Consider the following 25873-nt stretch of genomic DNA (forward strand, 5'->3'; position numbering starts at 1 on the left):
CAAAATGATTTACTTAAACAATTCCTCTGGATTTGCTATGCAGGCTTCCTAATGTTAGTCGTACCTCAAAGAGTCCTCATGAACAGAAAACACTGAGGTCCAGTTCAGCATCATATATGTCTGTTAATATCTCTACGGCTGTATAAACCCATAACCAGAGCGGGTTCTCTGGAGGAAGACACATCCTGCCTGTGGCTCTCATGATCAACACCTGCTACTGCTTATGAAACTACCAAGTACAACATTGTGCAGTTCATCAGAAATCAGAACTAGGAGTTGCGTATATGTGTACAGCTGCACATCTACGTACACATGGAAGCATCAATCAGACATAGGTTAAAATCTTTATAATAAAAAAAGCACAATTCTTCCTTCAGTGCTAGTCCTACTAGCACTTTGTTGAGCGTGCTTATGAATTTAGACTAGTAATACAGGTCTACTTTAGGGCGTAGCTTCAAAATAGCAGCGAGAAGGTCATGGATCAAGTCATGATCCAGTATCAGGGAGATTACAGCTTCTGTCTCTGGGCCACGTGAGCTTGCGAGAGACATCATATTTACGACAGGCCGCTCAACGAGCTTCACTGGATACTAATAACTTAATGGAATTGCTTGCCCTAACACATGACACAAAGGTGAATCCTCCTTAAATTGTGTGTGTGTTTGGGGGGGGGGAGTAACCATGGTTACTCCTATTCAAAACATGGCATTGCATGGAATTTATAGCTGTTGTTTTTCTCAATTATAAATTAGTCACAGAATAGGTTTGAGCTGTGTGCAAAATCCTGTAATGGTCACCAGACTGACAGCTTATGGTTGTTCAGGTTTCACAACTAAATCACAATGCTCATTAAGAGACTGTTCTCACTGGCATTATCTGGCCTTGTGATTCATTTCAAGACTCAAGCCCTTTGGTTACAAAACTCTAATATACCCATGATTTATATACCGTACATTGAAAGATATCTTGTTCTAGCCTTTGGCTGTTTTATCACACATACATTTGTAGAGTTATTTCCCTGATCAGTGCAGAGGCCCTGTCAGAGTTAAGATGATGCGGTTTAGAAGAGAGCTGGGTAGAGGCAGAGAAAAGATTCTAACTGGAAGTGAATTTTTTAACTTCTAATTACACACACCGTCCACAATGATCGTGCTGTATCTCGCATTGGATAAAAGCGTCTGCTAAATGTAAAACATTTAAACGCTTTGTGTAATTCTGCCTCCAGCCGTCTTTAGTATCCCCCAGTCAAAACAGCAACAAATAATACACAAAACATTTTTCAAAAAGCAAACCCGAGCTCCTGAACAACCAAGATATCTTTCCCCTCTTGAGCAGAGGCTTGTTACCAAACCCCTTTTTGATGATTATCAATTTGTTCCCAAATCATATAAGGATTGTAGCTTTAATTGTGGAGTCATTATGGTAAATACAGGGTAATTGCAGGGTTTATAGCAATTATACATCCCACAGATGCCTAGATATATATCTACAGCTCACCATGTCATCCCATCCACTAAGGGTGTAATTTTATAAGTTAAAAGGCTATTTTGTTGGAGTCTCTGATGGTTTTTCAAAGTAAATTAAAAGGATTTGGAAACTAAATGTACTGTACATTCAAAAAATGACATCTTTCTTAAAGCTGAATTTTGAAATGCACAGTACAGTTTGCTCCTTCAACACTAGAAGTATTCAATTAATTAATTTACATTAATTATGGTCTAATATTGCATAAGAGACAAAGAGAAGTGCCCAAGTGTAAATGTATACAAAGAACGATACCATTTAGTGTGGTTCATTTTCATGTCGTCCCTGTAGGACCTGAGTTTAAGAACCATTATATTAAAAGATAAATTGTGTGACATTACACAATTTATCTTTTAAAAAGGTGATAACATAAATGTACCAAGGGATCTGTATACACTGCATTGTATGAGTTCATCACAAGCTATCCTTGGATTCACTTCATGTTTGACCCTTTGGTTTATACTTAAATGGTTGGTTATTTACAAGAAATGTCTGTCCTTCATATATATTTTGTTGCCATACAGCGAGTTTCTGCCTTGAGAAATACACCTACAACATCAGTATAATAACAAAAATGTTGTGTCTTTGTGCATCACTTCTCACAAAGAAAGCATCTCTCTTTCCCTCCTGTCCAGCATGCACCCTTACTAACAAGAAGTCTCAGGTTTCTCTGCCAGATGAGGTCACAATGGGACTAATGAATATAAATGTACCAGTGCCCATGAAGAATTAAATAGAGTAACCGAAACAGGCATCATCATCTCAACTACATTTCCAACACATTCTTCTTTTTATATGATACAGTCAGAATTATTAAATGCCATAGCCTACGTGTTCAACCTCAAGATCATAGTGCCAGGCCACTTACTGTATGCAGATGTACACATTATCAAATTAGACTGTTTTAATCTATGTGGCTAGCTTATTTCAAGGACTACCAGTTTTGTCTGTAAAGTGATCATGAAAGTAAGGGCGACAACGCTTAATATACAATTTCCTTCTGAGCTGGAACTTGAGTTAATGAAGCTATCCGATATTAACAAGAGGTCTGAATAGAAAGCGCTTTTTACATCAATTTACTTATAATTGACTATGAGAATATACAATTGTCTTTACAGTTTTTTGTAACTTAATATTAACACATAGCCTAGGCTAGGATATGTTTCCTAGGCTCGATTTACGGGCGAAGACCCGAAGGCGCAATTTGCTAATTTAACATAACAAGTGCCTAGCTATTCAATAATCTTCATAATCATTAACATTAAGCTTATGTTTGAACCTATTGTCAATTAACCTAGACTATAACAGCGTGTATCAACAAGCTTTTTATATGCAGCAGTCACAGGGGCAATTTTAGCATCACCTGGAGGGATTTAGCTTGGCTATAAAGCAATTCGGTAAACATTAACTGCAATAAATGTAATTCTACAATTTGAGAAATAGACCCTTAATGTTTTAGAAATTGTGGCAACGGAAACCTTGGATGTCGGATTCCTTCGTTCTCTCTGAATGTTAAACTTTATTTTCTTGTCTGTCAGTCGACCCTGCCCTCCATATTTACCATTCCATTGACGTGTTGTTAGCAAATGGTAGCACAAGGGCTGATCTCTCGCCTAAAGAGGTCATTCTGTCTACAGTTGCCACTTGTTGCCAAAAGCTTCGGGGCTTCAAGACTCGCAGCGAATACATTTTCAACGGGTTATTTCTTTTAAATCGAGACGCACACCTCGATGTTGAATCAGGAATTCTCCCTGACATAAAGAGGACATAGTTTTGAACTGTTTTGATATTTAGATTCATCTGACAGGAAAAGCATGGTTGATAACAGTATAGCTACAAAATCTGCTTTGGTAAGTATATCATGTTTTTGTGGTCGTGTCGATTGCCATTATGATTCTATATGCTTGTATAATGTTTTTGCTCACTTTGGCTCATTTTGTAAAATTACCGCGACACTTACTTACCTTTCACGCGTTCTAACAGTTTAAGTGTAAGATAATATTGTGCTTTAGCGCACGGAATAAATTGGATAACGTGGCGCTCTATTACACCACCTTTACGATATTGTTACGGTAATTCACGTTCAGTTAGAGTAGGCTACTTCTATCCTGAGCGCTTTTGAGCTGACTTCTAAGGGATTCAAGCTACGTTTTTGCTCACAATCTGACGGACTAAATGTTTGTGCTGACAATAACCACGTCAGTCTTGTCCATGTGTTTCGCTCTTACATTAGCAACAAGTTTGTAAAAGTTTGTAAAACGTTGTTCTAACAGTTTTATGCTTTTCTTGCACCACACTCCATCTCTACTTTATAGCAAGCTGCGTTCTCCGCGAGCAACATTCCGCTCCTCGTCTCCTCTGCCTCAACACACAGTCCCTTCTCCGGATCCCAGGCCCATCAGACCAGCGGCGGCATGAAGCTCGAGGCGGTCATGGAAAACCTCCAGCGACAACAGGCGGCACGGCTGGCGCTCGAAGAGAAGCTTCGACAAGCAGAGAAAGAGAAAGATATCCGTTCCATGGTCGAGTCGCAGATACACCAACAAGCCCTCGCCTTCCGTCACTACCAGGCAGCAGTTCGTGGTGCGTTCGTCGCAAACTCGTCTTCGGGGATGAGCACCACCGAGCGGCAGCTCGCTCTCCCGCACCTGGACGCTCGCAGGCATTCTGAGCGAGCTGACGACTCAGACATGGACGATGAAGAAGGCACCAGAGGCATCGACGATAACCACCGGGACATCGAGGGAGATGACATGGAAAACGAGGGGGTCCTAGATGATGAGGAAGAGGATGAGGACATGGAGGGGGCTTTGAGCCACTATCAGTCCCGCCACCCAATGCATCCCGGCGCGGGACACTCTCCGAAGAGCACCGCTGCGCATCTGCTGTCCCGAGCCCCGCCGTCCTTCCCGGCGCCCCGGCAGTCCGGGTCACCTGGGGGGTTGGCATCGCAAGCACAATCTCAGCACCACGAGTGGACGTACGAGGAGCAATTCAAACAAGTAAGGTGGCATTTGTTTGTATCTGATGGATGTATCTGTAGTACTAGCCCTACTAAAACGACTTATTTCGCGATAACAACCTATACGCCGCTTTTTAGCTGTGAAATTTAAACACCCAAGCATTTTTTTTTTTAAGCAAAGTATTATAAACCACAGAATAGCTAGTGTCTTGCAGTCAAATTGATCACTGTGCTATCATTTACACATTAGACTCTGCAAGCTGAGACCACATGCATTGTCCATGTTTTTATAGAAATCATTATATGATCATGGACATAGTTCTTAGTTTTCACAATGCACTACTAACCCATGGATGACACCATTTGAAAGTTTGTAGCTTCAGTATATATCTTTTACCGGTTTAATTAATCCTTTCTAACATTAAATATCTATAGTAACAATTTAAGATTTCTGTAACTTAACATGCTCGAAAACAAGAACAGATATGAGTCCACAATGAATCAACATAATGTTGTATTCTTATGGAAGTTCTCAGTTAAAGCGTATTTGAGTCCATACAGGTCTGATGTGGAGCACTGCTTGTACAGATGAGCTTCTGTGTTGTTAGAGCAGGACAGCTCAGACGTGTCTGCACTGAGTCGTGTCATGGTACAGTTGTGTACCGTCCTTATTAACCAATATGGTTGAAAACAGGATTTGAGACTTTACTCCTTCACCAAACCTTCAGCTTGTTTCAACCGAGTGTGTCAATCAGTTACATAAAACAGTCGAAAAGAGACAGATAATCAAGAACAATATTTTTGTGAAATAGAGTAGATTGTATATTGTAATCAAGAAGTTGTGTATTGTGTAGACCGTAGTATTAGATGCTAGCAGTTATCTTCAATGGCCTATCCATATCACTACTGCCATCAAAATATTCATACACACAATTACATGCAGTATTGGATTATTCTAATACACTAGAGACAGATTCCAAAGTGAAGGCAGATCTATATCTCCTGAGTGTTTGTGTGCATACATGGATGGAGATGTCATCCTTTATTTATGACAGATCGTTTAGAACCATCCCCAGATGTGATGTGTACATTAGGGATTGAATTAGTGCATGCATTTAAGTAACCCAATGCATGTAAATGCAATTGAGGCAGGCAGAACAGAAATAGTGTTCATAGAGGGATAAGCAGGGGATCAGGTTGTGGAAAAACAATGTCTTCATTTGACTTCTGTGTGCTTAGAATGTTCAGTTCAAGGCGTGTTTGAAACAAGTTTGGTATATTTGCATATATGTTTTTTTTGTTGTTGATGGATTTATGGACATCGTATCGCACAGTAAAATTATAATTTTACTGTTGATGTACTCTATTTTACAAATGGTGTACAACAATCTATATGTTTTGTGTTATTTAACACGGAGAGAACTCCCATGTTATTTTTCTGTGGATAGATACTGTTTGAAATACGAGGAATATTTATTATATATGTTACAAGATGTTTTGTAACAGTCACACTGAAAGGCCTTTCATTTAGAGACAAACATTCTCCTCAATTTACCTGCTGTGTAAAATCTTGTTTTTAGCTCTGTGCACAGTTGCAAAAATTCCTCTGAATGGTTCCTGACTGAGGGGTCATTTGTGTGTAGTTTGAGTGTAGTGGTCAGAGGACAATAAAAGGATGCTTATGGCTGCTTGGCAGACTGAGTGGAGCCGGCGGAGCGGGCCATGTTCAGAGACGCACAACAGAAGCACATTTAAAGGCAGTAAGTGCATCGTTGGGAGGGTCAGGATGACCTGGGGTGACGAGGCTGAGGAGACCACAACATTGTTGTCTTGATGTGAACAAACAAAAATATATACAGCCAAACATAAACAGAAGTCAGTGTTCTAGAAGTCCCTCTGGTGTGTGTGTGTTAGCCTGCTGCTCTCACCTGCCTGCCTCAGGTCTGCCTGCCGCTCTCAGGCCAGGAGCGGCAGGCAGACCCGAGACAGGCAGACCCGAGGCAGGCAGACCCGAGGCAGGCAGACCCGAGGCAGGCAGACCTGAGACAGCGCTGACACGACGGGGAGAGCGGAGGAAAAAAAAATATGCAAAGTTGCGTGGAGTTTTGGCCGCAGCTCAGGAATGGCAGGATACAGGATCTGGTGGAGTTCCAGTCTGGCTCTCTCACACACGCTGGGATCTCCCTCTCTGGCAGGGAGTCTGTGAGTGTGTGAGTGTGTGTGTGTGAGTTTGTCGGCTCGCAGCCAAACAATTACGAAACGGAAACATAATCGCGTGCTCTTACCGCCCAGCCGTTTTCTCTCTCTCCAAAAAAAATAAAACACAGTCACACACACGCTGTCACCCACACACACATGCTGTCACACACACACACACATGCTGTAACACACACACACACGCGCACACACACACACACACACACACTGACAGATACACAACAACTGGAGAATGAGTCAGGTCACAAAGCACTTTTTTATGCTATGTATCTGGTAGCATAAATTGGTTCAGACCTGCTGATGTTCTCTTTGAAGGCCACTGCATGTTGTTGACCCAGCGTTGATAAAGGACAGCTGTACAATATACTGAATTTTCTAACCAAATAACCACCTTTCAATAAAGGGGAATATAACAGTAATTAATCTACGACTGGCATATGGAGAAAGACACAATAAGGGAATTATGAGCATCATTGAGGACATGCAACACAAAATTAACATTGCGGTTAACATGATTACCATGATTAGCTGTACAGTAACTATGCTCAGGGGTCTTAACTGGAAACCCAGTGGCAAAAGCCCAGTTAAGCTCCCTGCTGTCTGCCTAAACCTTGTTTTTCCAACTACTGTATAAAAAGCTAAACTCACAGGGTGTCTTTTTACTACGGCCTTTCCTTTACTGGGCAACTGGAGAGAGTGGGGGAGGGGAGGAGAGAGGAAGAGAGAGAGAGGAGTGGGGGTTACAGCTACTGGTGTATGTTTTCACTCTCAAAGACTCCACTCCTGTTGCTCCTCTCCTCTTTTCCAAAACACGAGTATCTGTCACAGAAAAAGAGAGCAGGAGGGAATTTCCTGGAGATAGTGTCTCCTTTAGGAACATCACACGACCAGAGATACAGGCAGTGGTAGGGTTCGGACTCTAACTTAACACAAGTGACCTAATTTAATCTGGAGAGGCCCGAGAGACCAAGGAAAACACAACAGTGAAAAGGAGGAAATGAGGCAATTGTGAAATCACAGAAAGGAAGACAGACGCTTCAGATTACCTACAGGAAGGCCAAACAGAGTAGTTGTAGTAGTCAAACCAACGTTTTCATTTGCTGGAGCTCAAATAAACACAGCATGGCAGCCAAGCCTACATTCACAGACCTCACACACCCTTACACACCCTCACTCACACACCCTCACTCACACAAGCACTCACTCACAAACACTCACACACACACTCACATCCCCTCTGGCTGTCGGTATCTTATCAGGTACTAGTCCCTTACATTAAGGAGACTCCCAACAAAAACTTGTATTAATAGCAGCTGAGAAGAGGTTTGTTTTAGACAGACAGAAACATCGGAGCAAGTTGTCCAACCATCTCTGTCTCAAATAACACTCACCCTTTCCACACAAACACACACACACACCCCCTGATGTGCACATAAAAACCGGGGGAGCTTTGAAAGAGACACATGCTAACGCTGGAACTCTTATGTCAACAACAGGAATACCTTTTCTCTTTTTTTCCCTCCCAAATCCATCCCTCCCTTTCTCTCTCCTCACCTCTCCCCCCCCCCCCCCCCCCCTCCACCGGGGACGCAGGCAGTGCTGGACACAGAGAGGCTGGAAATCCAATAAGGCCTCAGCATGCCATGTCCCCTGTGAAGTTCAAACATATGCATGCAAGTGAAATTCTCCATCTGGCAAAGAGCTTGATTTCTCCATGCACCAACCAACTCCCCCCCCTCACCTCTGTTACTCCCTTTCCTACTTCCTTGTGGGGTCTCTGTCCCCCCGCCCCCTGGAGACAGGAGTCCCACCATGTCAGTATCTGACAGCTGCGCTTCTCTTATAAATGTGCTCCGTCACTGGGGGAGCCGTGCTCCGTCGCCGGGGGAGTCGTAGGAAAGAGCTTCAGGATGAAGAAGTAAAAGGGTGTATGTATGTGTGTTTGTGTGAGGGGGGCAGTGTGTGTGTGTGGGAGGGGGGGCAGTGTGTGCGTGTGTGAGGGGGGGCAGTGTGTGTGTGTGTGTGAGGGGGGGCAGTGTGTGTGTGTGTGAGGGGGGGCAGTGTGTGTGTGTGTGAGGGGGGCAGTGTGTGTGTGTGTGTGAGGGGGGGCAGTGTGTATGTGTGTGAGGAGGGCAGTGTGTGTGTGTGTGTGAGGGGGGGCAGTGTGTGTGTGTGTGAGGGGGGCAGTGTGTGTGTGAGGTGCCCATACTCGTCCTTCACCTCAGCGGCAGCGCTAGTGAAGACATGCAGGGAACTCTCTCTCTTTCTCCGCTCACAACACGCGTTAGCAACAATAAAGCACAAACTAAACACAGTGTGAGTCTGAAGTGTGGTTGTGTTGTCTGCAAATGGCCTCTCTTTTCATTAGGAGCAGGCCCAAGTTGTTTAAACACCCTCCCCCCCCCTGCTCAATGTGGGTGTTACAATTTAATCACACAAGCCTGGAATTTCTGCAGCTGCTTGCAAAAGCCCCGCATTGTTTACGAGCGCTCTGCAAACAGAGGCTCACAATGCCACTTCTGCTGCCCTCCCAGTCCTGGTTCACCAGCGGCTGAACCAGAGGCAAGGCCACTAAGACCAGAGCCAGTAGATACAGTCACCCTCTGTATGTATGCACCCGTGGTGGAGGTGTTATGGTGAATCGAGTGTTTTTTTTTGCGGGGGGGGGGGGGGGATGTGGAGTGAAATGTTTCAGGTCATTACCCAGGGGCTCCTAGTGGGCCCTCAGGGTAGAAAAGGAGGTTGCTAGCTAGATTAGCGTAGCTACCTAGATTAGCATAGCTAGCTAGATTAGCATAGTTAGCTAGATTAGCGTAGCTTGTGCTGGTTGGTGTGAGCTGGGTCTGTCTCTCCCCTGGCAGATGCAGCTGTCAGGGTCGGTAGGTCTGAAGGGGGAAATCGGACGTCACGGGAGGGTTCCACAAACGCAGTTATGTGACAGAGATGGAAATACACTACTGAGAACTCGTCTGCATTGCTAGGCATGCAGGCCTCGTTCCGGAGAGATAAGTCACAATACTGAACACGTCTCACCTGGGAGAACGTCCTGTGTGAAGATCACCTTTTGTTCACAGACAAACAGCCTAGGTTAGAATCCAGGCCCTTTGATGCATGTCACACTTGCCAGAAAATACATCTTAAAATATATATATTGGAGATCGTTGAGGTATCAATGTGTAACAGTCATCCACATTAGCAGCTAAGAAAGAGCACTTCTTACTTCAGATTTCATTAAGTAATCTGCAATCCTGGAGAATCCTACACACACCGATAGGGTTCTGTGGACACACCCCTCCCCAGAGTGCGAATTACATTTACATGTAGTCATTTAGCAGACGCTCTTATCCAGAGCGACTTACAGTAAGTACAGGGACATTCCCCCCGAGGCAAGTAGGGTGAAGTGCCTTGCCCAAGGACACAACGTCATTTGGCACGGCCGGGAATCGAACTGGCAACCTTCTGATTACTAGCCCGCTTCCCTAACAGCTCAGCCACCTGACTCCCCCACTGAATTATACACTGACAAATGGGGGGGTCAACTTCTTCTCAAGGGCGTAAAGTAATATTTACGATTACAGGTACGAACGATATATAAATGTATCAACCCCCCAAACCTGTTTTTTTTACCTCTTTTGGGGGGGATCCAAGTCTTAATTAGGGGGGTCAAACCCCCCCGTAATTCAAACCCTGCCCCTCCCCAATGTAGTCTAAACTGTTCAGGCGGCACATGGGACATTTCCATGTGCTGCCTGGGTGCTCTAACGATATTGAGTAATGATTGACAGGAAGTGTAGTGTCTGTCACGTTCTCTCGTGTATTGAGGTGTTAAAGTGACACAAATAAAATGGCTGTTCCTCCGAGACACATCCAGTACTGCACAAACCTGTCAACCCAACACACGACCCAGCGGCTCACCCATCCACTAAAGGGTTATTCGGCCGACCCCCAAACTCAAGATTCAGTCACACTTTGCATTCTCCAGCCTAACAGTAACAACAAGGTCTGTCTTCACCCTGTCGTGGCTGTGGAGTGTCTGAACACCTTTCAGCCCGTCTCCAGCGGGCAGCAGAGCTGTGGGGCAGCAGAGCTGTGGGGCAGCAGGCACATGTCAGGCTGGTAGCAGAGCTGTGGGGCAGCAGAGCTGTGGGGCAGCAGGCACATGTCAGGCTGGTAGCAGATGGCTCCACGTGTCAACATTCATTAGGGGGGAGGAGTGGACAGGAGCTACGCTGGCGCTGACGCGCCGTGGTCCATCACCACGCCGTCTTAGAGCACCTCGGCTCAGCGCTAGATGTTCCTGTTCTGGGATTAACCCAGGTTGCGTAGTCTGTCAATAAACCAGGTAATCTCCCCCACCCTGCCATGCTGATAGTGTTTTGCAATCAACCCTCCCCTCCCCCAATCCCTGTCTGTGATTGGTCGGCTCTGTGTGTGTAGCTGTCTACAGGGGGAGCTAGGCTAGCTATGCTTGTTGCTCCCCAGCAACTGAGGAGGTGGGTGGTGTGTGGGCGGGGGTATTTCAGGCCCGGCAGGCGTGCTGGTTAATGAATATCTCATTTGGAGGATGGAAAGGTGCAGGGGGGGCTGGGGTCAGTGTTCACTGGAAACTTGAGCGGTCTTGAAACTTGACCTGAGAGGGGTAGGGAGGGCTATGGTGACATGTAGAACTGGTGAAGGGCTGACACACTCAAAAACACACCTAGAATGCGTGTTGGAGGTTGTGTTGAGGATTAATGAATGTGATGGGTGTGTGTGGACAGTCTTCAGTGATCTCACTGTGTCTCAATAGCAGCTTACAGACATTCAAAATCAAGCGTGATCAGAAGAACATGAACTACAGACATTCTTCTGTATGTGTATGTACCTCATGTACTCGTGTGTGTCTATTGTACCAGTCCTACACCATTATCCCCTCCCCCCTCCCCCTCTCTTAACCCACTCGATGTGAGATTGAGGGTATTCTGAGCCGGCTGTATCTGATCTGGGAAGTGTGGCGGAGAGACCGGAGCAGAGAGGGACAGGGCGACAAGCTGGAGGGAGAGAGAGATAGAGAGAGATAGAGAGAGAGAGGAAATGTGAGGATGGAGGTCAGAAAATATTCAGGAAGTTGAGAGATACTTTGGACAGGACTAGAGAGGTGGGGACAGAGACAGCGACAGACAGAGCAAATCTTTTGGCGATCTAATGCAAATTCCTTGTAGCTCATCGGATGCAGAGCACTCACACCCCTTGCCTGTTATAATCTTTCTGTATGTGAAGCCAACTAGCATGATCACCTTTTGTATGTCATTTGCATGAAATAGCCCATGTTCTCTTTACTTTGACTTTGCATGTTCAGCTCCCTATAGATGGGCACTGTGGTGTGTGATGCATATTTATTGTTTGACTTTCTAGTCCCACCTGTGACAGTACTGTCATGCTGATGGATGATGTTGTGTTTGTTATTCTCATCTCCCCCCCACCCTGTGCATCACTGTTTCCACATCGCACACTGTGACACCTTCCCCCCACAGAATAATCACTTGTAACTTTTCTTTTGTCCAGTTAAGTCGGCTGTCGTATCTGAAACAAATGTCTATAATATTTGCTTTAACTGTCAGCTGCCATGTTGAGGGTTTCCTGTGTTGCCCCAGAAGAGATTGTCACCTGTGTCCTCTGACATGTGTTCAGTCAGGAAGAGGCAGCGCGACAGACAGGAAGCTGGGAGTCTCAAGTGCCGGCATCGCTGGTGGCTCTTCATCTCTGATCCAGGAGGTCAGTAATCCCGCCCCTTATCTAGCTTGACCTTTAACCCCTCCCCTCCCACCCAATCGTCTCCTGCTGCCTGACGCCCCGCCCCCTTTAGACAGTGTGGCCGAGGGGACTACTCATAGCTAACTGGCGGGTCATGTTTCCATGGAGAGGCTTGTGTGCTTACATTTTACATTTAGTCATTTAGCAGACGCTCTTATCCAGAGCGACTTACAGTAAGTACAGGGACATTCCCCCCGAGGCAAGTAGGGTGAAGTGCCTTGGGAATCGAACTGGCAACCTTCGGATTACTAGCCCGATTCCCTCACCGCTCAGCCACCTGACTCCCGGGTGTTCCGTGTGTTGACTAGTGGGGCTTGCGAAAGACCTTCCGCTCCTGGCTGATGGGCTAGAGAGAGCCTGACAGGAGAGCTATCCCAGTCTTGTCCAATCTAATCATCAAGTGCAATCCATGAAAGAGTTCAGTGTAAGTGTGTGGTTCCATGAGGATGGCACAAATTGAAAAGCGTTAATTTAGGTTGTTTGTGTTCTTTACCGAATGTTGACACAGTGAAATAAATATAGTGGCATTGTAATAGAGTTTGCTAATGCTTCTTAATTATTTTGCTATCCTTATTTTTGCGTGGAAGATTTATAATTTTTGTACACTCACCCAGTCAAAATTGGTCGGAATCTTATTTGATCTAAGGCTACGCCCTGTTAATGTATTCATATTTACTTGGGTTTTAAATGCAAAGCATAGTATTGTAGATAAATGTGTTATATGCTGTTCACGTATACACTGTCATTATTAACAGAACTGCTGTTTCTTTTTGCTGTAACACCTGCCTTACAGCACATTACATACTGCGTTAAACATAGAGGCCTCCTTCTGGATTCACAATAATTCATTCCTTTCTCATTCCTCATGTGAAATGAAACATACACATTTGAAATGATCATTGACATCACTGTCCATGATAAATACGACACTAAACATTGAATTGTATCAAAAGGATCCCCGGGCCCCACACTAGAGGGATTCTATTAATGGTCGACAGACTAATCAGAGTCCCACTTTCTATCAGTCTCAGAATCCCATCACCCTGTGAAGGGACATTCCTCACCTTTCCACCAAAAACCACACCTGGAGAGAACGAGACCAACCCCCTACCCCTCTAACCCCTACCCCTCCACCCCTTTCCCTCCACCCCTCTAACCCCTCCACCCCTACCCCTCCACCCCTTTCCCTCCACCCCTCTAACCCCTCCACCCCTACCCCTCCACCCCTTTCCCTCCACCCCTCTAACCCCTCCACCCCCTTTCCCTCTAACTAGTCGTCAAGTGTCAAGGGTGAAACAGGGCCTGAAACAGTCACATGGTAAACGGTTTAGCTGCCTTACATGTGAGGATCTGCTTGTGGATGAGCAGCCTGGTAATGAATAGGTAAAACAGTGGTGTGTTGGTTTCCAGAGCGGAGCTCCTTGACTTAGCACTTCCTGTGTACCGTCAGTCCTCCCACGGCAGTCAGGATGACTTATACAGTCAGAGGGGAAATACGAGGTATTCCAAATGAAAAAAACACAAGTTAACTTGTTTTCTTTTTTTTTTGTAGCTGGTGTTGTTATTGTTTTGTTGTATGGCTAGACGGCAAGTTTTATTTTATGGTAGGCATACACACAAACATGCAACATAGATAAGGTATAATAGTCTTGATAATTCAATGCTCTGATTTGTTTTCGCTCATAGTTGAACGTGATTATTTTGCGACCCTCTTCAGGCACACACACACACACACACGTGATCAAACTAAGACAGTCAGAGGCGTCATGCTTTGCTACATCCATCCTGTCATCACGTCAGCGTGATCAACAAGACTGTTGAGATGGGCCTTGTTCCCCTTCAGACTGGTCTGACGACTTTTATCAATTCTTGAAAAAAAAAGTCTGATCAGCAGACAAAAAATGACTCATATGCTGACTGGCAGTGATGGAATTGCTTGGTAATTTATCTTGTCTGTTCTCAAGATGGGGACATTGAGGGAGATTAGGAGTGCGTCACGGAGGCCTCGCTCCACAAAACACACTCACTGCACACGTTTTCACTGACATATTTGGTCTGCTATACTGGACAGTATTTAAGTGAAGTGTGACAGGAAAGGCAGGGAGAGAGAGGAAGACATGCAGCAAAGTGCCCTGGAGAGAGAGGAAGACATGCAGCAAAGTGCCCTGGAGAGAGAGGAAGACATGCAGCAAAGTGCCCTGGAGAGAGAGGAAGACATGCAGCAAAGTGCCCTGGCCAGATTCAAACCCTGCTAGGACAAAGCCTCAGTCTACACTTATTCAGTAAGCCACCGGGGCGCCCCTATACTTTTGATAGTAAGAGCGATCAGGCATAGTATAGGCATATAGCATTTCCTCTCTAGATTAGAAAACAAGTTAGACATTTCTTCTTCTGTGGTAGGTTTAAATTCCTGCTTTGCCATCAATAATAGAAAGAATAGATCACCTTGTGCACTCTACAGGATTATCTGCTTCAAATATCTCACTTTCTGTGACAAGTACAGTAGATGGATGTCACACAACTCTGATAGAAATGTCGTAATGAGAAGCCAAGACATTTCCTGTGTCATTATATTCCAACAGTCACAACAATGGTGGTCACTGACCTTCATAGAGCAATGATTTCAAATAATACTTTAGTTCATGTGGACTGAAGGAAAAAATAGCACCACAATATGTCTGTTGGTACACACAAACATAGTAGCCAATAATTGGAAAAGTTTAATAGTTTTATTGTATTTGTCAACCCTGTTCGCCTTTTGAGATAGAATCAATCATATTCCATGGAGGTCACCAATGCATCAATCTGAAACGTAGCAAAAGAAGTAAAACCTTTTTCAGATCTTCAGAAATGATTATAAAAGATCATCTTGGCACGGCCAGCCTTCCTCACCAAACAGCAGGGCTTTGTGTTGCTTTAGCAACACAATACCAACTTCCCCCCGTGTTGGTCAAGGCATTTCCTGTCTCCTTTTTTTTTTATTCCATTGGATAGCAATCCATCCCTGTAAACACCCCAGCCTTCCTGCAGATGAGATTATGCATCAGTATGTCCTTTTGTTTATGACAAGATCCCACTGGAATTCCAAACCTTATTTGCAGACGGAAATTGCCTGCCTTCAGCGGGCCCAGGTACTTTGTCTGGACATGCTATGAACACCTACATACAAGTACTGTCTGTTTGAAGAGTGTGAGAGGGGGGAGAGACAGGGAGGACCCTGGTTGATTAAGATCATTAAAACTCATATCCGTGTTCATTTCAACTGTAATAAATATAAATCCTCTCAAAGCTAACCGCTCTGCCCTTTTCCGTCGGTGTCGGGGAAGCGATGAGTAAATGTACTTTGAAGTGTAGTGGAAATCAACACAAATGAGATCTAACTCCTAATGCGCTATATGGATCCCGTGGTGGTAAAAAGGAAACTGTAGGATTTCCTTTCTTTCTTTTTCACGGTGAGAATGCTTGGAAAACACACTGCACAAATAAAGGCAGATTTTCTACTGTGAGAAGGTTTAATTTATCTGCAGCTCGTGGGGGCACCTTTGGGAAATAACTATCTTGATTTGAACCACATCAGAGAGGGAATCAGGAACAAAATGTTACTTCTTCATGTTTTTCTCCCAAACGCAACACAACCACACTTGATTTACTTTTCTCCGTCTATCCCCTGTACATCTTAAAAATAATAGTGTGGCTGAACTAGATATGGACAATCATCATTTATTGTGCCTCTTAGATGAAGCCAATCCCATCAGCGGATGGCATTATCCCCTTATCCCCTTGAATAAGAAGTAATGACGTTAAATACAACTTTGACAAGGTAATGGATATGTTTTCTTTACCAATTTCATCCGTGGCCCATCAACGGCTCTGACAAATGTCTCAATATAGAATGTTCTGCTGGGGGGAAGGGGGATTTAGACTCACTCACATGGTGGGATGAAAAATCAATATTGACCTCTTTGGAAAGAAGCCAGAAGAGGCCTATATAATTTGTGAGGGAGTCAGCAACATGGCATCAAACAGGAGATGGAGAGGTGAGACTGAGCCTCGTTCGCACCAGCAAAATGATAAAGGGATGTTTCGGTATCAGAATCCACATGTGGAAAGTAACTGGACATGACTAAGAAAGACAGCCATAGCAAAAACCAAGCTTAAGGAACGAAGTCTGAGACAATCTTTGTTGACCTCAAAGAACGACTTGTTGATGCACAGATCTATGAAAGATTATAAAACATTTCTAAAGCGTATGAAATAGGAGGATAATGGTCTCCATCATTGTGAAACGAAGTTCAGACCAACACACATCCTCTCTCCATAGAGCCGTTATGTCAAACTAAGTAACTGGGGAAGAGGAGCCTTGGTCTGAGAGACGAACAATAATTCAATGGCCGCACAAACAAAGCTACACGTCTGCTCTGCAGATGAGAGAAGCTTACAGAAGGACAACCTTCTCTGCATCAATCATAACTATAGTGGCCGGACAGAAAGCCCTCCTGAATACCTGTCAGATCAAGTGTGTGTGTCCCACACACACTTTTTATTAAGAAAATCATATTAAACAGCCACATTCTTAGTTGTTAAAAATCTTTGTCCCACCCACATTTGAAAACAAACCTACTCTTGCTGGAGGAGCTCTAGGAATAACACGTAAGAATGTAAATAAGGGGAAAAGATTGTAGAAATGTAACTGGCTGGTCTAAACTGCAGGAGCTCAGTCCAGAGAACACCTGGTCAGCCTTGAGGGATGATGAATGGAACCACATATAGAGATCCTCAAAGAAGCCCTGATCTCCCCCTCCGACAGGGGCGAAGATTCACCTTTCAGAAATAACTCAAGAGCACACAGCCAAAACAACGCAAGCAGGGCTGGAGAATACGTTTGTGAACGTACTTGTGAGGCTCGGCCAAAACCTAAACTTGAACCCCATAGAACCTCAGGTGAAAGGCCTGCTGAAGACTGTAGGTCATCCCTCAGTTTCCTGTTTGAATTTGAGAGAATCTGTAGGGAAGATTAGAGATATGCCCACATTAAGGTGAGCAAAGCTGGTGAACACCTCAAAACTAAGGTGCATCAGCTTCTGCAAAGTACTGAACTCAAAGCAAGGAAGCTAATGAGATCTTTTTTTTATGATTTACATTTACATTTAGTCATTTAGCAGACGCTCTTATCCAGAGCGACTTACAGTAAGTACAGGGACATTCCCCTGAGGCAAGTAGGGTGAAGTGCCTTGCCCAAGGACACAACATCAGTTGGCATGGCCGGGAATCGAACTGGCAACCTTCGGATTACTAGCCCGATTCCCTCACCGCTCAGCCACCTGACTCCATTTGCTGATATATTGAAAGGTTTTCAATTCAAGAATCCTGAAACATTTCAAATAATAATACAAAACTAATTAATTGTAAAGGAATTACTCTACAAGCTAAAATGTACATGGTCTTTGGATAAAGATTTCTGAGTTATAAGCTATTCTCGCAGCCTCCAAAAATGTGGTGGCCATTCCTCATGCTAACAATACGTTTTACAACACATTTTCTGTTGGTCTCCCCCCCTATATATATATATATACACACAAAATCTCTTTAAACGGCACACTGCAGCTTTAAGAATGTGGTCCTATGTAATGTGATCCTGTTTGATCCACGCCCACTTCTGTGAAATCTAACATAGGTTTGCTGACACTTTGTTTCTGTTTGGCATGAGCACAAGCCAGCCACCTTTGACCTACTTACGGCCCCTGCCCAATAGCGTGGTGCCGACACATCCTGGCTTCCGTACTTGGTCAGAGATCACTGGGGGATCAAGGTGTTAAAACAGCAGATTAGATTAGTGATCATATGAGGTCTCTGGATTACTATGCAGGGATGGTGTCTTGCATTCCCCCCCCCACAATCCCTGTGTGGATGACTCCATTAAGTACCCCTATGTTAGGAAATTAGGGGCAAGTAAGGATGAGAGCTGAGGCGTCTCGTGGTGTCGTTTGATACGAGACCTTGCTGTTGTCCATATGCTGATGGAAGCTTATCAGCTTGCCCACAGCGTTGTGGTGCTGTGCTAATCCTAGTCCACACTGACACTGCTGTTGCTCTGGTGGTTGGCCTCACCTTGAGACAGTGATACACCAGTTTTCCTGTTCAATAATTCAATGCTTTGAGCCGTTGATGAGCAAATATCTTTGCTTTTATTTGAGGCACTAAGAATTTCAGTTTGATTTGTCATGGTATTGTAGTGGACATTACTGTATCAATCACCTTCTTTAATCACTTTCCTAAACGCAAAGCTTGATGCATTTCTCATGCTTTATTGGACAGTTTTTAAGTGAAGTGTGACAGGAAAAGGAGGGAAGACATGCAGCAAAGGCCCTGGGCCTGGGCCTGGGCCTGGGAAAAAACAGACACTACTGTTTTTTCATAAAAGTATGAGGTATTTTACGTTTTCTAGGCTAGGGTCAACACTGATAAGTGGGTGTTCTCTTAGTGCATCCAGACGGTTTCATCCGAAGCCAAACAAGAGGTTGAAAGCAGGTTGAAACAAGCAAGCCCTCACAGATCCACGCTTAAAGATGTTGAAAATGCAGCTGATCTATGACTTCATACAGGAGCGCTGAAGTGCAGCCAGGAACGCAGCAGTCTTGTGTGCATACATGCAATGTTGTTGTTGGATACTTGTCTGACATGTTTGCAAAGGGAGGAAATCTGGAAGCAGCTGTGACTGGAGCAGCCATAGCGCTTTTCTCCTCTCTAAAGACACTCAGAGGAGACTTCTCTTCAAAAGTATGGTACACCCAACAATCTGTGGTTTCTGGAAATCAAAATCCCCACTCAGTTAATCTCTTTTTAAACACTCAGGGGGTGTATGCTAATGTACAAAGAGAGTTTAAACTTGAGTTGTGGTTCTTATTTAGTGCAAGCTAAAAGTACTGTAGCTACTTGAGTAACAGTTACTCAAAACCACTGTTGAGATCTTCTAGCATGCACAATATCACACTGAAATGGACAGTGTGAAAAAGCTGTGGGTTTGCATGTTTGGTTTGAGCATATTCTGTTACTTGTGGTAAGCATTTAAGATTATTCCTCCTCGTGAGTCACCAACAGATAAAATAGAGAAACAAATGTCATAACATAAGAGTTGAGATGTTTGGTTCTACTTTTGATAAGAACTGATAACTAAACGGACAGATATGTTGTATGTATGGGTTCCATATTATTTTGGAAGTAGAGCCATAATTTGTGGTTATTTCTTGTCCATCTGCTACACGATGGTGGCTTGCCTTGTCTACTGGGAGCCTGTCTGGAAAAACCTCTGTGATGATGTGGCAGTGAGTCATACATGTACCCCCCCCCCCCCCCCCCCCCCCCTTCTGACCAGTTACTCAGCCTCCCCCTCTCTTGTCCTCCACCAGTTACATACCATACATTGGTGCCCTTTAGAATAGCACAAACAAAAAAAGAAAACTCAACAATTTGTCTCATACAAGTCTGGGGTTCGTGGTTTGTTTGTGTTTTCATGTATGATGTGTTCACACTCCCCCCTACATTAATGTGATTTAGTTTTGGTTTTAATTGTTGCGTCTGTGATATAGAGAATGTGTCTCCAAACAAAAGGCCCAGGTCAGTGATTTCCTGCCATTTAGGCCCTGTTCCATATGTCACTTGATTTATGGCCTGATTTACATCCATCTATTAGATAAATTAGGTTATGGTAATCTAATTCAAATCTATGTCGGCAGAATAACCAAGCTGTAGAAGTGCTGGTGCTGTATTGGTAGATGGAGGGACTGAAATAAGACATATGCTCGAACAGTTTTGGTTCTGGTTATTTCATGGTGTTACTGTTAAGACACGTTGTTCAAAGTATACTTGATAAAATTAAAACTCGAGTTTTAATGTTCATTGTATCTCTCCTAGCAACGTAAAAGTGTTTGATACAGGATTATAACTTGTATTAGAAAACCATGACAACACATAAGCAAATGTTTTCATTCTTACCAGAGATTTTTGTTGTTGTCAATGTGCAGTTTACAGCACACATAACTAAATGTCAAAACACACTTTCAGTCACTGTACTGTCACCCACCTTATATATTTATATATACCCTATATGTAACTGCTTCACCATTAAATTGACTACACACAATTCATAAAAACCCAAACCAGCAGCATAAACACAAACTGGCTTACTCTCTAACCTCCATGGAGACAACTGCAGCACAACACTGGTGTGTGTGTGCTGATATTTGTTGGCTACTCTATAAAAACAAAGGTATCATGGGAATGGCAGCCATTTGGAGTCTGCCTGTCAGGACCCATGAAAGGCGGGTGCGCTGAGGGTCGGCTTGTTGACTCTGTGAAGCTCCAGGCACAGCTGGGCAGGTTAATGAGGCCTCTCTCCTGTCTCCTGCGCTGACTCAGTCCACATCCTCCTGTCGGGGGTGGAGAGAGCTCCCTCCCTTTCACTCTTCTGGTTTGTTTGTGGGCTGAGACACTGTTTTCTGTGGGTCTTGTCCTCTTGTGCTTGTTGCTGGGTGGGTCTGGCCAGGTCTTGTGGTGGGCTGGGCAGTGAGAGTTTAGAACGGTAGATTGGAGTCCACTGTGGGCCGTGACTTAGGAAGTATGCGATGTCTCTGAGGGGGTGGGGTCCTGTACTTTAGGAAGCATCTGTTGCAGGTTGTAAGCTCTACCTTGAGTTGTCTCCTTGTAATTTGCATTATATATTTGCTTAAGATGTTTTCCAGCCAAATACACTAATTTTGTGGAATCTTATGGACAAGCCGTTTAAATACACAATGAAGAACAGGATATACAATGATGTCAACGCATGACCGAACACTAAGAGCACATTTACAATGTGAAGCCATTTTTATTCAGTGTCTCATGTGTGTTTAAGCAGCCTTTGTTCCTCGTGTCGAAGTGAACCAAACAAAACCAGTCCATGTCAAACAATTAGGTGGATTCTAAAAGAACATGTATTATACGTTGTTGTGGGGATTTTCCATGACGAGTAGCTACACATTGTCAAACATTCACCCCCACCCCAGCCCAGTTACGGCCAGAGCTATGTTGAGTATGCTAATGTCTCGTCTCTGTGGAGCTGGTTTACACACACTGCTGCCACATGCTTTCACCTCTGAAACAGCCCGCTCAGAATGAACTCTAAAATGGTTTTACAACTACAAAAGGCTTCCGAAAAAGTTTAAGATTTGTCCATTGCTCAGGCTAAATATATTGATAAGTGAATGACATTTGACAAGTTGTGAAATACAAAGAAGAATACTTGAAAGTAACGATGATTTTTGTAAGCTTATAGCATGTACTGTGTCAATGCAGTTAGAACTCCATTTAGATAAAAAAAAATTGTGTGTTGAACTTCTGCAAACAAAACTATCAGAGCAGGAGTCAAATCTTAGCTTTTTGGATCCCATTTCCCCCACTGTCCTGCCGACATCTGTCTGTGTGCTATGTACATGTATATAACCAGTAATCCACAGTGGTTCTAGACTCAGTCTGCGAGGTAAAATCCTATCCAATATGTGCTTTTTTTTCTCACAATGTTTCACCTCAGAGGGTGTCCAGGGGTATGAGGTCGATCCACAGTGTCACCGGGGTAAAAGATTAGAAGTCTGGGGAAGCTGTGATCGCAAGATGGACCCCCCCTACCCTCCCACATCCCCTAAACTTACATTCCTAACCCTGTGTGTGTGTCTGCCACGGGCTGAGTCACGCCACACTCTCTTTGACCCTCCGCGTAGCGCTCTCTCACTTGTAGCCTGCTGACCGACCTGCCAGAGCTTGTCTTGGCCGGGGTCCAGCTGGCTTTAACAAAGATCCACTACCTAGGCCAGACAAGACAGATTACTCACTTTTCATCGAGAGGAACAGTGTTCCCTGTGTTTGAGAGTATGTGTGCGTACAGTGTGTGTGTTTGTGTGCGTGCAGTGTATGTGTGTGTGTATGTGTGGGGGCATGCATGTGCGTAGATCACTATGTGCACGTTTCTCAGTGAGAGTGTGTGTGTAGGTGTGTGTGTGTGAGAGAGAAGAGCATGTTTTCACCCATGTGTGCGAGCCAAGCGCACAGCTGATAATGTGCTCCCGTTGGCACAGGGCCTGTTGTTCTCACTGGGGCAGAGAGAGGAGGAGGTGACGTCTGGTTCTGGAGGAACATGTACACACACGCTGCATCCCCTCCGGAGGAGGACATCCCTGTGTTACGCTCCACCTGGGGGCAGTTTTGGAGGGAATTCCACATGTATTTTCCTCTATTCTTCCTGGTTACTGGAAGTTCTCTTTAAACTTAAACTGTTCTTTCAGTCCGTCTGCCTCTCCTCTCATCTCTGTTGAGGTGAAGGATGTTGGCGCCGCCCTGGTGGCTCACTGGGTAGGGAGCGCTCCATGCCCTGGTGGCTCACTGGGTAGGGAGCGCTCCTTGACTTCCTGCCTCTGACTTTCTGCCTCTGACTTCCAGGCACTGGTTTCCTGCCTCTAACTTCCTGCCTCTAACTTCCTGTCTCTAACTTCCTGCCTCTGCTTGGCTGGACCAGTTGGGGCGAGAGGAGGGTCCAGCTGCCAGATTGGAGGGTAACCCAGGAAGGGTCAGAGGGGTTAAATTGAACAAATCTCCCATTGACTTTCTGCCTTTACACCTCCCAGTAATATCATGATTGGGGAGGTGGTGTGTCAAGGGTCAGGGAACGCTGTCGTGGTAACAGAGTACATCAGAAGGGCGGGTTGGGGATGGGTTTTAGCAGAAAAACTCATAATCCCACAATTCTTTGCAGATAATCGAAATCGAAAGACATTGAAACACTACAGAATTCGTAAGCGTTTGAAATCTGACAAGTCTAAAGCGTTCAGCTCCTTATTGGCAGTTGTTAAATTAATAAGTGCAAGTAAATGTGGCCACTATGTTTTTATTCCCAAAAGTGTTGGTGAGGAGGAAGAGTGACCTAAGCACTTTTATTTATTTATTATGAAGTAAACATTTACTGGACCTTCACACATGGTTTATTAAGAGGCCTTAACAGGACTAGGGACCACAGACACAATGAGACAGGTTTATGGGACTGTGAAGGTTCAAATTCTTACTTTCGACTTCCTTTTCATAGCGTAAAGCTTTCTGGAGGGAGGGAAAGGAGGGAATTCTCTTTTACCAAATTGGAACAGAACTGAATGTAGGTTATTCTATACAAGGACATTGTCTGTAAGTTGATCACAGAACCATAAGCTTTCTTATGGAGAAACTGTAAGGTTGTACTTGTGTGATGCCAAAACATTTTATACCTGTTGGTGTACATGTCTTTTTTCACGATTTTTCATGTTTCTTGCTTTTCCTCACCTACCTTGCCCACCCAAACACTGTGTACCCATGTGCATGTATATTGTACCCCAGTGTGTAGTGATAAATGAAACATCACTCATCCTACACAGGCAATTTGCCGATTGCTCTTGGCCTCCACAGTCATAGAATTTATTTAAGCCACTAATTGCATTTACATTTTCAAACAAAGGGATTTCCTTTGGTCTGCTGGGCCTCTCCACCCCCTACCCTGCTGGAGGGACAATTCCCTAAGCTGTAAATGCAGGCATTCTCCACGACCGGAATACAGCTTTAAACCTCTCCACTAATTTATTTAGCAGAGGATCACTCTTTCGAAGATAGAGATTTTTTTTCGAGTGAGCTCTGTTTAATGCACAGTATTGCGATCGACGGTTACTGCCCAAAAAATAACAAACAGAGAGGAACTCTCTCAAGGACATTTTCAGAGAGTTTAAATATTTATACAATCCCAGAGAATTTGATAGAAGTGTCAATTTCGTCCCCAGCAGTCACTCTCCTGTGTTTGACAGAGCTAGCAGAGTCCACACAAAACCTCACACACAAACATTTCAAATCGTCCGTGTGCGGACTTCTGTAACCAAACACGCTGGATGTCGTGTCCTTGATATAATTTGTCATAGACAAGACTGTTCTGAAAACAAGACTGTTTTAAACCATGTGTTTACTGCCTGCCCTTCCCCCTGGGCTCTTAAGACACCCCGTCAACATTTTATAAATAAGTCGTTCCTCTCAGGTCTGGCCTCATTTGTAGAGCATCAAAGACCCTCATTATCTGGCCTCCATCTTGGGAGGGGAGGTGGATGTTTGCTTCAGTTGTGAAGGGGCTGCTTCCATCCAAGTGCCTTAATGTGCTTTAATGTGACGTAGGGGAGACGTGTTCAGACACGTTTTGTCAACTTTGGGAGCCGTTGCAGAAAGGATGAGGGAAAGAGTTCCACATTTGTGGAGTTCTGTTGACAAACTTTAACAGGGTTGTTAAAGGGAACTGGAACATGTTCATGTGGGTCCTACTGCTTGCAATTACCTTTTCAAAAGTATGGTTTTACATACTAAAAGTATTTTCTACCTAAACAATATCAATTTGTATCTTTATTTTAATCATGCTTTAACTTAATATCTGTGTTGTCTGTGTTTTGAGTTTTTTCTGTCCTATTAGCCTGTGACTTCCACATTTCCACTAATCCATTAACCAGCACTACAATTCTACTTGAACCATTATGAGAGTGATAAAATCCACCGTCCATTTTACAAAACCCCTGTTAGGAACCCAAAATGGACACTTACACAGGGTAGATAACTATCAAAATGGAGGCCAGCATCTGTATTAAAAGCCCGGATGATTGGAAGCCTGCCTGTTGACTTCTCTGTTATCCTTGTCTCAAGTCACCATTGAGGGGCAGCCAGGCATGTGGGGCAAGTCAGTGCACCTCATACCCCAGACGGGGGATAGGAGCGCGCTCTGAAGGGCGTGTTTGCTTGTCTCAATTGGTAGGTGTGGTTACTGGTGGTGATGTTGACGGTGGGGGTTGTGGTGGAGGCCCTGGTCTGAGAGAGCACCAGAATTCAGAACACAGCACCCATATTTTATGGCTGTGCTGTCCTGTGGGTTTGAGGAACTCTATTTGGCCAATGAAGGTCATGCTGGACATGACTGGTAAAGCATTCTTCTCTGAGAACCTCTTTCTCCTTCCACCCTTCAGACTGAAGTCCTTATCTGAGACTTAGAATGTTCCCCTGCTTCTGAATGTTCCCAGAAAGAAATATCTGAGGAGATTCCATCACAAAGGGTGAAAGATGATTCTTGTCAATTAAGTCTAGAAAAGTCTACGCATGTGGAAGTGATTGAAGCGAATGACAGGCTGGATAACATTTCAATGTTTCTGCTCAAGCTTTAAGACCACTCCGACCACTCAAAATGCAATGCCTACAGTCATGTCTGGTGGCAAAAGATTATTTCAACCTTTTTAGTAAAAAAAAAAAAAAAGAATTTGAAGATATGTTTGTATCAACTGAATTAAGATAAGACATTTACTGTTG

General features: G+C 44.2%; 1 protein-coding gene across 2 annotated transcripts in view; it reads left to right on the forward strand.

Annotated features, from left to right (window-relative positions):
• Nucleotides 1-3205: 3205 nt before the first annotated feature.
• The window catches only part of arid3c (AT rich interactive domain 3C (BRIGHT-like)), a 54596-nt gene continuing 31928 nt past the window's right edge, over nucleotides 3206-25873 (forward strand). Inside the window, exons 1-3 of one of the 2 annotated variants that reach the window (XM_067228324.1) lie at nucleotides 3206-3374; nucleotides 3840-4526; nucleotides 12374-12457. In XM_067228324.1, the coding sequence (XP_067084425.1) occupies nucleotides 3339-3374; nucleotides 3840-4526; nucleotides 12374-12457 (807 nt within the window). In that variant the 5' untranslated portion in view covers nucleotides 3206-3338. The remainder of the gene's footprint in view (nucleotides 3375-3839; nucleotides 4527-12373; nucleotides 12458-25873) is intronic. The other variant, XM_067228325.1, reaches the window with a different exon arrangement.

The sequence above is a fragment of the Osmerus mordax genome, chromosome 24 (assembly GCF_038355195.1).
Source record: "Osmerus mordax isolate fOsmMor3 chromosome 24, fOsmMor3.pri, whole genome shotgun sequence".
NCBI classification, from domain to species: Eukaryota; Metazoa; Chordata; class Actinopteri; order Osmeriformes; family Osmeridae; genus Osmerus; species Osmerus mordax.